General features: G+C 45.2%; 2 protein-coding genes across 11 annotated transcripts in view; one reads left to right on the top strand and one right to left on the bottom strand.

Annotated features, from left to right (window-relative positions):
- kiaa0319l (KIAA0319-like ortholog) overlaps nucleotides 1-14,366 on the top strand; it is a 31,734-nt gene that overhangs the window by 5,907 nt on the left and 11,461 nt on the right. For 2 of the 5 annotated variants that reach the window (XM_034600129.1, XM_034600124.1), the window contains exons 1-7: nucleotides 5,013-5,415; nucleotides 7,115-7,659; nucleotides 9,756-9,945; nucleotides 10,920-11,031; nucleotides 12,768-13,036; nucleotides 13,231-13,317; nucleotides 13,506-13,752. In XM_034600129.1, coding sequence (XP_034456020.1) covers nucleotides 10,935-11,031; nucleotides 12,768-13,036; nucleotides 13,231-13,317; nucleotides 13,506-13,752 — 700 coding nt within the window. In that variant the 5' untranslated portion in view covers nucleotides 5,013-5,415; nucleotides 7,115-7,659; nucleotides 9,756-9,945; nucleotides 10,920-10,934. Of the gene's footprint in view, nucleotides 1-5,012; nucleotides 5,416-7,114; nucleotides 7,660-9,755; nucleotides 9,946-10,919; nucleotides 11,032-12,767; nucleotides 13,037-13,230; nucleotides 13,318-13,505; nucleotides 13,753-14,366 lie in introns of those variants that run through there. The other 3 variants (XM_034600125.1, XM_034600127.1, XM_034600128.1) reach the window with 3 other exon arrangements.
- Nucleotides 430-4,868, bottom strand: ncdn (neurochondrin). 6 transcript variants are annotated; one of them, XM_034600135.1, is made up of 9 exons: nucleotides 4,738-4,868; nucleotides 4,290-4,535; nucleotides 3,402-3,770; nucleotides 2,711-3,350; nucleotides 2,381-2,550; nucleotides 2,030-2,268; nucleotides 1,706-1,921; nucleotides 1,465-1,607; nucleotides 430-1,015 (listed from the first exon to the last, which is right to left on the bottom strand). In XM_034600135.1, the coding sequence occupies exons 2-9, from the start codon at nucleotides 4,527-4,529 to the stop codon at nucleotides 597-599; spliced, it is 2,436 nt and encodes an 811-aa protein (XP_034456026.1). In that variant the 5' UTR covers nucleotides 4,530-4,535; nucleotides 4,738-4,868; the 3' UTR covers nucleotides 430-596. The 6 variants fall into 6 exon arrangements, with proteins under 6 accessions (XP_034456026.1, XP_034456023.1, XP_034456025.1 ...); XM_034600132.1 differs by having other exon boundaries at nucleotides 2,711-3,770; nucleotides 4,290-4,425; nucleotides 4,459-4,535; XM_034600134.1 differs by having other exon boundaries at nucleotides 2,711-3,770; nucleotides 4,290-4,422; nucleotides 4,465-4,535.

Here is a 14,366-nt window from a genome sequence, read left to right as displayed (position 1 = left end):
TTTCCAGGGCACAGCTGTCTCCACAGGCTTTACATGTATGTGGTTGTAGATTATGGTTTAGATTATTTTTCACTGATGTAAATAGTTAAGATAAAAAGCATTTCAGTCTCAGTCTGAGGGGGAAAGTTACACAGAAAACATAAATGACAGAAACATAATTTGACCTATTTTCAATTTGTGAGCTTTGGTGTCTTTTTGTCTCTTTACACAGAAAAGCCAGAGGACACATTGTCCACGTCAGAATCATAAACTACATAAAGATGGAGGACAAGCAAAGACAGAAGCGTCTCAATCTCCCCTGGCCATAAACCCCACCTCCTACATGTTAGTGGCTGGGACATTGACCAAAAATACAAAATACACGTCAGTTTAATGTTCTCCAAAAGGTGGTTTCTGTTGTTTTAGGTGGTTTTATCAGACTGAGGTTTGCTCAAGTGTTCATGTTTCTGGGAGGTTTTTATAATATAACAAAACATTTATACAACACATCAGTTTGGCTTCATTAATGGCTGTGCTTTTTAATTTCCGTAGTGCTTCTTCATTTTCAACGTTTTAAGTTAAAAACGCACTGTTTGTCCATCGGCAGCAGTTTGGTTTCACTTCACCAACATTGTCTTCTTCAGGTTCCGCATACAGCTCAACGCTCCCTTTTCATTTCTCATCACGTCTCCGATCTCCTGTTTACAGAGGGGACACCGCTCTGCCACGGCGCACAGAGCTTCCTCTAGCGCCCCCTGCGTGTGCTGGTCAGCTAGTGCGCTACACTGGCCCAGCATGGTGAGTGTGTGCTTGAGCCAACCTTCCTCTCTGACCAGCGTGGTGATCCAGGGCTGAGCCCGGACGCAGCCTCCCAGGGCCTGCAAGCCCAACCTCCAGAGCTCGGCAGCCTCGTCCCAGTTCTCCGCCCAGCTGACGCTCACCTGAACCAGCTTGGTGCTGGATCCGGTGTCCAGGGCGCCGCGGAGGAACCGGAGGGCTGAGGAGAAGAAACGCCTCTGGCTGGCTTCCACTGATCCTGGAGAAACAACAAATAAAAGTGGAGGTTAAGGTTTCTGACGACTTAAAGCTGCAAACAGCTGATAGTTTGCGCTTAGAGTTAATTTTACAACATATAAAATTACAGCTGCATTAATCAGTGTTGGCCAATAAAGGACGAAAACAGCTGAGTTACAGCACAAAGTCCACACTGTATCTCTGTGTTATGAAACTCTTCTGGCTGATATATTAGCAAACAATCGCCGACTTTCACATGAAAACAGAGGAGCCTCAGAACTGTGTGAAAACTTCTTTCACAATAAAGAGTCAGCAGATTAATCAATGCAGTTTTACAGATCTGCTCCGAGACTCTGAAGACTATGAACTTGAAATATAAGACATTACAGTAATGTTAACAGCCCCCAACTGAGTCATGTGTTCGACACAGGCTATTTTAGAGAAGTTTGGAAACTCTAATTGTTCTTTCACCTGTAGGAGCTGATCTGAGTCGACCAATCATTAGCCCCAAAGTGCACATATTCGCTGCAAGGACGAGGAGATGGGGTTTATGCACCAACACAGGAAGTGCTTCACTCAGCAAAGCCTCTAGAGTTCTGAAACATGCATCCTTCCTAGAACACAGAGAAACAAAGAAGTTAGAAATTACAGAATTACTTAATTTAAGCCCCAGGGGTCAAATGAGTATTTGATTTGAACATCAGCTCGGTACCTGACTCTCTCTGGTTCTGTGACGGTGAAGTTGAGGAGCGCTGAACAGGCCGTCTCCATGCTGGGATCCCTGCTCGACGCCACCCCACCTTTCCCCTTGAGGGAATTCCAGCTCTGGGTCAGAAAGTCCACCAGCAGGGCCGGGGTGTCGAGCGTGAGCAGCACCTTCCTGGGACCTTCCTCTGCCGACAGGTGGCACAGAGCTGGGAGGAGATACCTGGAGAGACGAAGATATTTTTCTTGAAAGCCCTGGGACACATGACCAGTAAAACCTATCCTCCAATATGTTGTTTTAGCATTACTGATTCATCATTGTCATCTTTACCTCAGAGGTTCTCTGCCCGTCCAGGGCCCCCTCTCCTCGGAGAAAGACATCTCAGCCATCCAGTCAGAGAGGCCCTGCTCGGGGCTCTCACCCCGCATGTGGCTTTGGGCGTAGCCGATCAGGAAAGGCAGCAGTCCAGTCACTTCCTCCTTCAGACAGGACGTCTCCTCGGCCAGCCATGAGCACAGAGAGCGGAATGTGGCGAAAATGAAAGGGTCGCCGTATTGACTCGGATCCACCTACGATAACCAGAAGAGAAGAGGAGGAGTGTGACGTCTGAGGAGGCTTGAGTTTTTACAGTGTCAAAAGGATCGAGTCCCACAAACAGAAGCTCAAACTTCATGCTCTCACCTGTTGCAGGTGGTAAATCACAGCGGAGAAGGCCTCTTGCAGGACAGTGAGGATCTGCTGGCTCTGCTGCAGACTGAGCGAGGACACGGAGCTCGGAGGAGGTGCAGCAGTCTGAGTCAGAGCCGGACTGCAGGCCTGCTCTATGGCAGCCTCCATGATTCTGTAACAGCCTGAGAATGAAAAGAAGAGTTTTAAACAACAAATAGAGATGGAGATGTGTTATATAATAAATGTGTGCGTGTCGACCTCAGACAGGCATCACATTTAACTGCTGTGTTCACTGAGCTGTGAACTGTGCAGAATAGGTGGTAAGAACAATGAACACACTACCTGTGAGTGTGTGCTGCAGCTCTGGGCTCAGCTCGTTACCGGGCGGCTCCTCCAGGCCCATCCTGACCTCCACGCAGGCCCGGTTCACCAGTAAGCAGCAGGTCTTCGGGGGTCCCACCTGCTCCCACCCATACAAATCCAGCAGACACGCACTGAGGACCAGGATGGGCCTGATCTGCCTCGGTGTCAACTTAGACTGCATCATGGGTCTTAAAGTCCCCCACACACGGCTCACGACTCCCTTCAGCTCCTCACTCGCTGCGGCCACTCCTACTGGGGGCAGGAACTGCACCAGCTGGGAGCACCTGTCCAGTCGGGCCTGCTCTGTGGACTGACAGAAATCTTTGGAGAGCCTGTCCAGCAGGGTGTGGAGTTCCGCAGGGTGTTTACCCCACGCTTTGTCCTTGGTTCTACCGGAGAGGAGGCAACCAAGCAAGGGGAGCCCCTGCTCACGGCTGAAAGTCTGGTTTTGTTCCACTGCTTGACACAGAGCAGGAATGGCCCCTCTGCCCAGCAGCTGATCAAGACCCCTGGGTAAAGCACACACTGCCGTCAAAACCTGGTAGCAGTCAGCAGCCATGGCCTTATCGAGACGGGCACATGGTGATGTTTCTGTAGGTGTTTTCACCCCGTTTGATTTGCTGCCGTCATCACCATTTTGCTTGCTGGCTTTTCTCTCCCCCGCTGGTTTTTCCACTTTGGCAGGATTACTTTCTGGACCTGAACTCTCTTCTGCTTGAACTTTACTATCTGGACTCTTCCCCTTCTCTCCAGCTTGTTTCTCTTCCTGCTGGTTTGATTCAGGACCATTTGCTAAAAGGCCCAGCAGGAGCGGGATGGTGGTGAGGAGCTGGGGATGGGAGGCCATGTCTGGGTCTGTGCTCAAGGCGGCCAACAGAGCTGTGCCCAATGAAAGGAGTTCATGTGGGGGCAGACCAGAGCTCTCACGCCCTCTGACGGCTGTCACCAGAAGCCGAGCGGGAAGGTTGAGTCCCACGGCCTCGAAGATACGTCTCAAGGTGGGTTTGTCTAGTTGGCTCGCCGGACACAAACGAGTGATCTAAGATAGACAAAGGAAACAACAAATGAAGGTATTGAGGTATGCCTCCACTCCAATACGATACACAAGATCTCAACAGTTTTGCGGAGAGGTGGGGCGTGACCAACAAATACACTTTGAATGACTGAGCTTTCCTATTTCAACCATAGGACGTACTTATGCTCAGAAAGCTGTGAGTTTATTCCTTGAAATGTTTGTAGTGTTTCTGAAAAGAGATGTTAATAGTTAATCTTATTTATAATGAAAATCCAAGGACGTACAAACAAGTGTTTAGAAACCAGGACAGATTCAACTTCGACATTATCAGCATCAGTGGTGATGATGACATTTACAGGTATAAAGTAACTAATTACAAATACAGGCATAAAAGGTAGTTTACAATATTAGAGTCACTCATCTAATGAGTAGCCACGTTTCTCTATGGGTTTAAATCCCCCTGACTATGATCAGTCAGGATAATAAACACACTGGGAATAACAACTACCATATGGTGATGGACCCACACACATTAGGACTCACCAGCAGCAGAGCAGCCAGCGTGTGGCTGTCGTTTTGTGCGTGTCTGAGTGTATGAAGACATCTTTCCAACACGTCTCTCTGAGCATCAGTCAAAGCGGCTCCATCCTCCCTCTCCGAGCCTCCTCCATCTTCTGCTCCCTGCTCCTCTTCTCCCCCTGCTCCCTGCTCCTCTTCTCCCCCTGCTCCCTGCTCCTCTTCTCCGGGAGGCTCGCAGCTCACGACCTCGGCACCTTCCGCCATCACGACCTGGAACCCGATTAGAGGAAATGAGAAGTAACGTTAAGCTTTAATATAAAAAAAATATATGTCAGCATGTCCACGTCACTGAGTGCTACATGCGCAGCCATGTTTATTCAGTACTATTATTTATGCCATTGTTGACTCTTTCTACGCAAAGGTTGATTCAAGGTTTTAAAACAAAACGGTAACGTTCATAAAAATAACTTACTTTAAAAGAAATAACCGCTCAGACGCCGCTGCAGCTCGTGGACATCAACCCGGAAGTTGGCGGTCAGAGTAAATCCACAAGCAGCCAATGGGAAGGCTCGGGACAATGTCAGCGAGCCAATCGCAGCGGGGATAGTTGGAAGGCGGAGGCGCCATTTTGGTTCGTCGGAGAAGCGACGTCACGTTAATATTTCGAGCACGGATGTGCTATTATTATATTATTTAATTATTATTTTTGATTGTTTCAAGTATGATTGAAATATTTTATTGTATTCATATTAAAAATAATTTAAGTAAAGCGAAGTCTCTCGACATTGACAGCAGGTGGAAGTAGCGGGATTAACCGGGACATTTAGGAGGTAAATGTGATTAAAATAAGCGTCTGTGTGATATAACTTTTAACCTGGATTGATTATTTAATGTTTTATTTTTAAAAAAGTGTCATTTAGGTCAAATGTTAACGCCTTATTTTGAAAATCCAGCCACCGGAAGCGTTGTGCATCCCTCATATTGGTTTGACAGCGGTGACACAGGCGCATCAGCTGGTCGAGCGGAGCGGGACTCGGACCTGCGGCACACGGGACAACAACAGCGACGACACGGCCACAGATCCGAGGAGAACCACCCTCCTCCAGCCGCCTCCTGCTCCTCCTCCTCCAGCCGCCTCCTGCTCCGGTGAGTCCCCGGTTCTTCTTCTTCTTCTTCTTCTTCTTCTTCTCACCGCGTCGTGACACTTGCGGGGTTTTTACAAAAAAAAAAAACGCGTGAAAGCCCCGCATGGTTTGTGTTGGAGGAGGATGCCAGCAGCTGTTAGCCTCAAGGTGCCTCGCACGGCAGCGGTGATCCCCCGGATTACACGGGCCGGTGTGTGGCGGTTCGGTGTCCGGACGTCGGGCTGAATCCTCCAGATGATAAATCAAAGTGGCTCCTTATTGATTCCAGCGTCCTATGTGCGTGCGTGTGTGTGTACATGTGTGTGTACATGTGTGATCGTGCAGCGGCAGCAGGCTGCAGCCACCGGCCTGTGTCCACTGATCCGTCAGCGAGCGAGGAGATAAGAAACGTCCTGAGAGGAGAACACTGCCCTGGCTGCTGCTGCTGCTAAAATACATAATGTACGAACCCTCCATTTTGGCTCAAACATCTCTTGATATCATCCCACTGCAGTTCACTCGTGCAGCTCATTAGACTGAGAGACACTTCATTTAACCTTCAGTCAATCAATCAATCAGTCAGTCAGTCAGTCAATCAATCAATCAATCAATCAATCTAATAGAGTGAGGCTGTAGTTAATAATGTAAATATATGCCACCATAACTTCAACCTTATTTTGAGCAGTGAACTTTCCCTCTCATCTCTAATATGAACATAGTACACACCCACCTCCTTGTCAACGTGAGACTTTAACAAGCTTATAGGTTCTTAAAGGGAAAGTTCACCCACAAATGAAAATTCACTCATGATGTGCTCACCACTGTGCTGACGAAGGGGTGGGTTGAGAGTTCGAGTCCACAAAAACACTTTAGGGAGTCGCAGGGGTAAACAGCGTTGCAGCCAAATCCAATGCAATTGAAGTAAGTGGCGACCGATTCTACATAAATACTGTAAATGAGCTAGAGTCAGCTGTACAGGCTCATTTCATCTGTTCCATGTCCAGATGTAGCTGGTTCTGACAAGGCAATCTGAGATAAAAGCACCTATCTTATATTATTATGGATATGTGTCGTTATTCCTTTGCATTACATTCAAATTAAGAGTGCAACAAACCCTTAATATACAACTCGACGGATCTCAAAGAAAGAAAGTGAAAGAATATGATCTGCTATTCATTTCATTTCAGTTTCGTCTTTATTCCCCCCCATGTGTAAACAGAATGAAAACCACCATTTAGAAAAAAGTGACATCCAATAGCAGTGAAAACAACAGACGGCAGTTAAAATTAAAGCAGAACAGTCAAAACCATGAAGTGAAAACCAGGTGTGTGATTGTCATGAAGTCAAGAGAAGGAATAAAAACATTATTGTCTGTTTATTCTATTAAGTGCATACGATGTTTAACTATTCCCGGAAGACAGAGAAGCTGATCTAATTCATCTGATGGAAAAATCAATAAACAGTAAAGGATGAATTGAATATGTTCCTCAGTCAGAGGTTGTTCTCAATTGTAAGGTTAGCCGACTGTATTATTGTGTAGTCATGCTTTTGTAAAATCTCTTATGAAATAACTATACACAGGGGATTATAGTATTGCCGTGATACTTGTATTGTATCCATTGAAATTCAGTCCTAGGATTAGAACTGTTGTTGCCGTGAAGGATGCTTCTGTTGTTGTCACAGCACAATGGGAGATTTATTTATATTATTATTCGTGTTTTGCAGATTTTTCAAGGGGACTACTTCGGAGAGAGAAGCTGATTTTTCCCTTCCCTGCTGCAGCCAGAAGAACTCGGGCGTGGGACTCCACCAACCTGTGCGCTGAGAATCCAATACAGCTATTGGATGCTGCAACTGAGAACGAGAGAGGAAGAGGAGGAAGAAACAGTCAAAGAGAGAGAGAGAGAGAACTTGTCCTCCCCAGATACAAGAGGGGGGGGTGTTTGGTCACAGAGATCATTGTTCGGCAGAAGTTTCTCAAGGGAGAACCGGCCATTGAAACGTCTGTAATGGCTGAGCTGTCGTCAGCCCAGGTGACCGAGTGAACCTGAACAGGACTTGTTTATTACTGCGACTTCAAGAAAGGACCGAATCCTCTGAATCCTCTTTGCCTGGATTTTTATTTTATCCTATTTCGGTGTTTTACTCTGGAAGAGAGAAACGAGCGCAGGAGAGTGACTGTGATTTTTGGGACCGTCTGAGTCGAGCTGCTGAGGCTCAAGCATCCATGGGCTGGAATGCAGATTCTCATATGGAAGCAGACTTTACAGGTTTGTGTCAGCAGTTCTTGTTCTGTGGTTGATGCAGTGATCCGGCCCATGTTTTGTCTGATTTGTCTTGCTTCAGGATTGTCTCTGGTCTATTTTTGCAATACATTTCACGGTCTTTTAAACTTGAGCTGTTTTTAGAAGCCCTCAGAAAATGTCCTGACAATTTGGTCCAGATATTTTTTTTTAAACTTTGTCTTTCATATATGAAGAACACAGCAGGCGCACGTTCACAACAACAGGAAAATGTCTGCAGCGTCTTTGCAGAGCAGCAGGAGGCAAAACATGTCGTTTACATTCTTCTCTGGAAATCCTGTGTTTTTGTTATCACCATATCACCATTTTTAAAAACATACCTGTTTCTAGATCTAGAGCAGTTAAACTTCACTCTTACAGTTGTTAAAGATATACAGTATTTCCAGCTTAGGCAAAAACCTGTTTTCATTAAACTACAGAAGTTATCAGCTGCAGTAAAGTGGTAATTCAGCAAAGGATTATGTTACTTGTATATTGTAAATACTGACCCAGAGAGCTGGAGAACATGATTCCCAACCATAAGCCCTGTTACCTCCATAGAAGTCGTTTATTATTCCTTTCTGCTGTCAGAACTTGTAAGAAAATCTAAGAGGGGGAACAATTTCATTACTCAGACCGACTCCAGCTTCTTCTCACCAAATAATCTACAACAGTTACGTGTACCTTAACTTGAATGAGCTGAATTTACCTTAATATCTCAAGACAACAAGTTCAGACAAGCAGAGGAACAACAATCTGTGTCTGCCTCCTTGTTATGTGACAAATTATCATCCAGCATTGTTTTTCTAATCACTACTAATTACTCTGAAATTAAAAACTTCCTCATCACACTTCCTGCACAAAAGAAAATTGAGTCACAGGAAGTCAACTCAGATACTGTGTCTCTGGCGTAATAGTGAGATTATTATATTTTCTACTCTGCTGTTAAACTGGATAAAGGAGCCGTGATGACATTTATATTGCATCAAAGATTCATGCTCACCCTCTGTATCCTACAGGCTGAACATTATTACCCACAGTGACTTGCACCAAGTGATTGAGGACGAGTAAGCGATGCGTTGGTTTGATAAATCTACTGCATATTGAGCAACTGCTGTGATTATTGCACAGAAGAGAAATGTGTGCACAGGGAGAGGGTTGGATATATTTATTCTCCGTCACACAGCCGTCCTCCATGTGCACTTTATGAACACACCTGCTGGGTATTAGGCTGCAAGGCTCCAAGGCCAGACACATGACGATGAAGGACAGATTTCACAATGTGCTGAGCCACGTCTTTGTCGGTTAAGGCTGAGAGATTAAACCCCGTGACTGAAGTATGTAAATTAACTTTATCTTATTTTTCTTCTTCTCTTACGTTCTGCTTGAACTGCTGGTGAAACGTAAGGTGTTCGCAGGACGTGAGTCATGTGAAGAGTAACTGTCAACAGGATACTGGCAGAAGTGCTTCATAATATGAGACTTGTTGTATTTGTTATGTCATCAAACGAGGAACGTTTCCTTGTCTTCTCTCTGGCACTTTGAAAAAAGGAGTGTTTTGTATTCTGCAGGTCTGGGAATTGGAAACTCGCTTCTATGAATAGAATCTGACTTGATGAAAATCTGTGTTTCATCTCGATCCTTTTGTAAAAGCGGCGATCTGCACATCATGTAGTTGAAGTAACTGTACAGTTTAAGTAAAGTTCCTCTGCTCTGTTCTCTCAGGGGAGCATGAATGTTTGATGGGTTGTAGGTTTTTCTGAATTCCTCAGACTGCTTCTCTGTGCAGCTGAACCACTGTTGACTGTCTGAAATCAAAATAGAGGAGGAGGGAAAAACCTGAAGGATTCATATCAGAGGGCGATCACAATAAACTTTGCCCCATTGTTAGATAAAGTGTAACACAAGATGTCAGGATCTGCACCAAACTTCTGACCCGTAACACATCTGTCCATCCTTTTGTGATCATCTGCCCGGTAGTTTTTGTGTAATGTCGCTAACTAACTGATGAAAACATAACCTCCCTGACCGATGGGTTAATAACATATCGAGTAATGTTTCTCTCTTTGTCCGCCCCTCTCCAGGACTGTGTTTGAGCAGCTGAGCCTGTGAGGGCCCTGGAGGCGGCCATGTTGGATCTCTCCCTCAGAGTGCCGGTGTTGACCCGTCTTCACTCGACAACTTGCAGCACCACCCTGCCAACCTAAGCCGTCTCTCCCTCTCGCTCTCTCTCTTCCTGCATTCCTTTGCTTCCTCCGCCTGGTCGGGAGAAAGGTAAACGACGTGGCGTGTTTTTAGTAGGCGTGCTTGATTACTTGCTGCAGACGGTTTGAGTAAATCAACTGTAGATCCTGTTGATGAGGTGGAAGTCTCTAGACCACACTGGGGGGGGGGGGCTGAGAACCAGGTGTCAATCTTACTGTGATGAAATAAAATCCTTAAAATCACTCATTTTGTGCACTTAAGTTTGACATCATTGGTTTTATTCCCCACTTTGCAAGTTTCTTTTTTGTTGTGAAATCTTGCTTGTATTATTTTGCATTTATTGTCAATATCTTTTAAATGAATGTGAACCCTTTAAATTACAGTTTTCCTCCTTAGTTTCCCTTCAACTACCTTTTTTAAAGTTGGATGTTCATCTTTTTCCTCAGTGTCTAACACTATTGCATGTATCAGTATCTTAATCGGCTTGTTCCAGCTCTGAATAGGAAATATACCTGATGTCTCAGTAACCTAATCCTAATCCTACCCTAATATTGTTGGATACCATTCTACTGTAGCTGTTAAGAAGGCTCCTCCATGATCCCTGCTTTGTTTGTTTAGAAAAGAGCCAAACAAAGGCGGCAGAATGACGCCCACAATGTGTGAATGTACTCAGCATGACTGCGTTTCGGAATTAAAGGTGTAAACACGCCCGTCTGTCCTGCAATGCCATCTCCTCCTTTCACATAGACGCTGGTTCGGATCTGTCGCTTCCTCCGCTGCTGCTTCAAAGCCCAAACTAAAATGACCCAACCTTTCATATTTGTACCTTGTTGTAAAGAAAGGTACAAACCTTGATGTCCTCGTAAAGTGGGCACATGTTTGCATCATTTGTTTAAAAATTGAAGTGTTGTATATTGAGCCACTTTGAGATTTAGAAATTAATAAAGTGTTTGTTGGGTTTGACTGATGTTTGTCTGGAGTTTGCAGTGACTGACTCATCAGAGGATGAAGTGCACTTAAGTCATTCTGTTTGCTCTCCCCAGGTCCTTTTAAGGAAAATGTCCTATGCACACGACCACACGCTGCTCACCTGGAGCTTACCTCACCTCACCCTCCTGCCGCTGACCTACCTCTGGCTCCTGGCTCCAGCCACAGGTAAAACAAACCATCCGCCAGCCTGAACTCAGCAGACAAACACACACTTGTTGACCGAGAACTGATAAAGAAACACATCTGTGTCTTTTATATCACCAGTGCTCATCTGCACAGGAGATTCACACACCTTTTGATTACTCAGGGTGGGTCTTCATCCGTCTTAGAATGTGATTAGGATGCTCGCATTGTTTTAGATTATTAGTCTGTATTTACTGTACCTCCAAACTGAGGCAGGCACACAAAGGATTGTTCACATCCCTATTGTGAGTGTGTGTTTGTGTGTGTCTGCTTTCAGATGCCGCTCCACTCAGTGGGCTACAATGTGAAACAGGACAATAAGGGCCTTGTGGGTTGACACTGTGTGTGTGCGCGTGTGCGTGTGCGTGTGCGTGTGTTGAGGGTTAGGGGACAGAGGAACAGTGGACAAGGGGTGGGATGACACCCCCTTTCTCAAACAAACATTAGCGCTTTTGTGTGTGTTTGTGTCCCATAAAGTCACCCCTGGCTCTAAAATATTTAGAGGTATTGTGTTATTTCTTGTGTTTACAGAACACCAGGTTCAAAAGTGGTAATTTCCAAAGACATGCAGATTAAACATATGCACTAGCTGCTCCCCTGTTGTAAGGCCACTCACGACCAATCAGGGCTGAAATCTTCAGGTTTATAAGTTTAACAAAGATTCTGGGGTCTGCAGAACTAACAGCCCTGTTTCTATGCACCTCTGTTGCTTTAATTATCAGAATCTTAATAAGTGCAGATGAATGTACTGTTTTTAAATGGGTTACAGTATTTACAATATAGAATTGGCACCTTGTTTATCTACGTGTATAGTCTGCAAGACCGAACAAGTTCCAAATATTGGATTTATTAATTCACAGTGACTCAGCTTCACTACTTTCATCCTGGGCTGTTACTCTCAGTTTGTCATCTGCTGAGGACACTGACTTAATGGTGAAATCTAACCTGCCATTTTACACTCTGTGCTCTGTTATAAACGCAGCTGTTTTATTGTCCTTGGCTGCACAGCAAAGGTCTCATCTGGGACAATGGATGGATTTAACTAGTTTGATATAAATAGGGCTGGAATCAGAATGGTTTTATCATCCAAAGTAACAATCTGGAAGAGGAAATACACACACGCGCTTAGCAGCTAAATGTCTCAGTTCACTGCACTGCTGATATGAGTCGGACAGTCTGGCTCAGCGGGTGGAGTTGTGTGCGTACTGCTTACTGTGCTTTGGGTTTTAATCAGCATCTTGTTTTGTCAGGGAAAAGGCTCACTTCCTCTTTCTGCTGCTGACTTGGCTGACTGCTCCAACAGAGGCCGCATGTCGTCTTTTCTGAGAAACGTTCAGCCAGAGCCTAATCTGTTAAGTGTCACTGGTCAGGAGCTGGAATTCACTGTGGGTTTCACTTTGCCCTTTTGCCTGCAACGTTGCCAAGAGTAGTCAACAATGCCCCGGATTGATATGAACAAGTGAAATCTTGCAAAGCTTGCAAAGCGCTGCAGTAGCAGATCCATGGTCTCTTTGATCAAACTACATGCATCACAAAAATCTTTAGAATCTCTCAGAGGATAAACCACTTCAACTGTTCTTCTCCCTTTCACCACCAACTTCCTTTATTGTGATCTTGTTGCAAAGAGATTGATCTCTTTTGAAATTTGAATTGTAGTTATGAGTACAGAAAATCATCATTTTGATACTCCCCCCTCCCTGGTTTCTGTCCTGTTCCAGGTGTGTCAGCAGATCTCTGCCGGGTGACCGGCGGCGTGCTGGGGATCCACTGGAGCAGCACCATTGGCCTGGGTTGGCGCCCTCTAGCATCCGGCAGAGCTGGGGCGACGTGTTGGGATTCCTGCTGCTTGAAGCCGAGCTGCAATGCCGTGTGGAGCCTCGGCGGGCACTGTGTGCTTCTCAGCTGCTCCCAGAAGAGCGGCTGCCCCATCTCCTTCCTGCCCCAGCCCCACCAGGAGTCTCTTGGCCTCCTGCAGCTGATCTCAAAGGTATCGCTACTTCTGTCTGTGATTTATTAATCGGACCAATTTGCTCATCAAATTGTTCTGAAATAGAAAGAGAGCAATGGTACCGGGGCCTGGTAACAGCAGCATTTTTGATATTCATAGAAGAGAGATAAGATAATATATTTGTATTCCATATAAGTATCTTTCTAAAATTCTTTGTTTTCTGTAACTTTAAGGGTCCCATCACAGCGAGACGTAGACAGGCTCGTAATGTACAGCAAACAGGAAGCCACACGCCGCACACAGGGTACCTTAAAAACACGGTAAGGTCACAGAATGTTGATATTGATCTTCATCTTGTTGCTTTTAGCAGATGCTGTCAAACTTAAATCGTCCTCACCTTCATTCTTAGAATCACACTGATTGTTTGGTCAGATAAAAGTATAGTGGAAGTAGATTTGGCTCCTTGTCAACGTGAGTATAAAGCTACAATTCTGAACTGTCTCTACAGGAAAGTCCCAAACTGGAAACAGATCACCCAACTCTTTCTGTACCCAGCACCATCACCCTTCTTCAGAAACCCCAGAAGACCCTCAGCCATTCAACCAATGGGAGTTCGAACTCCTCTGAGGTTCCATCACAAATTAGCTCGACGACACTGCACGACACTGTTGATTCTCCTCCGTCTTCCAATGGCAGTGATGTCATCTCCCCCACAGCGACCGAAGCTGCCACCGTCACCACTCCAACACAGGCTGGTGAGCAAATGTCAGAGATCGCCTATTTCCAGCAGATTCAGTAATTTGTCTTGTCTCCATTTATTAATCATGAGCTAATATATATTCTAACAGCGCTGTAGCTGTGCAGCCTACGAATAAGATTCGACGTGACGTTCAGGTCAAAAACCTCCTTTACTGTCCCTTCTTGACAAAACAAAGATGGACTTTGCCCACAGATTATATGGCAGAGCGCGCAGATGTTATTTTTCCCAGATGAAAGCAGCCGTGTGCGCTGCGAGTGTGATCAATAGGAATGTGCTGAGGCCTGCCAGGCTTCTACAAACAGGAATGACTCGAATGATCACTTTCTCCTCCTCTGAAGGACAATTCTCGCCTTTGACCTTAACTGGAAAAATGGCAACAAGCAAAACAATGCGTGTAACTTAAGATGAAATCTGTTGAGCCTTTAACTGGCAATAGATTCACCAGAATAAAAAACGAGCTGAGCTGGTTTTAATGCAAACAGAGGGTGTAGGTTTAGAAGGAGCGTAGACTTTTAATAGTCAGTCTGTAAAACTAATTGTGTAGTTATTATATCCTGTGATTTGGATTTTATTCTTTGATAGTGGAATACAAAAATCCAGATTTTTCTT

Source organism: Hippoglossus hippoglossus, chromosome 11 (assembly GCF_009819705.1).
Source record: "Hippoglossus hippoglossus isolate fHipHip1 chromosome 11, fHipHip1.pri, whole genome shotgun sequence".
In the NCBI taxonomy this organism is placed as follows: domain Eukaryota; kingdom Metazoa; phylum Chordata; class Actinopteri; order Pleuronectiformes; family Pleuronectidae; genus Hippoglossus; species Hippoglossus hippoglossus.
This window is presented reverse-complemented; position numbering and strand designations above follow the sequence as displayed.

What these genes read in the sequence shown, in the direction of transcription:
- ncdn (XM_034600130.1), bottom strand. Translation starts at nt 4,529, where the DNA reads ATGGCGGAAGGTGCCGAGGTCGTGAGCTGCGAGCCTCCCGGAGAAGAG. An exon ending in GCTGCAGCACACACTCACAG is followed by an intron (nt 2,551 to 2,710) that starts GTAGTGTGTTCA and finishes TTTCATTCTCAG; the next exon opens with GCTGTTACAGAATCATGGAG. An exon ending in ACTCAGATCAGCTCCTACAG is followed by an intron (nt 1,016 to 1,464) that starts GTGAAAGAACAA and finishes TTGTTTCTCCAG; the next exon opens with GATCAGTGGAAGCCAGCCAG.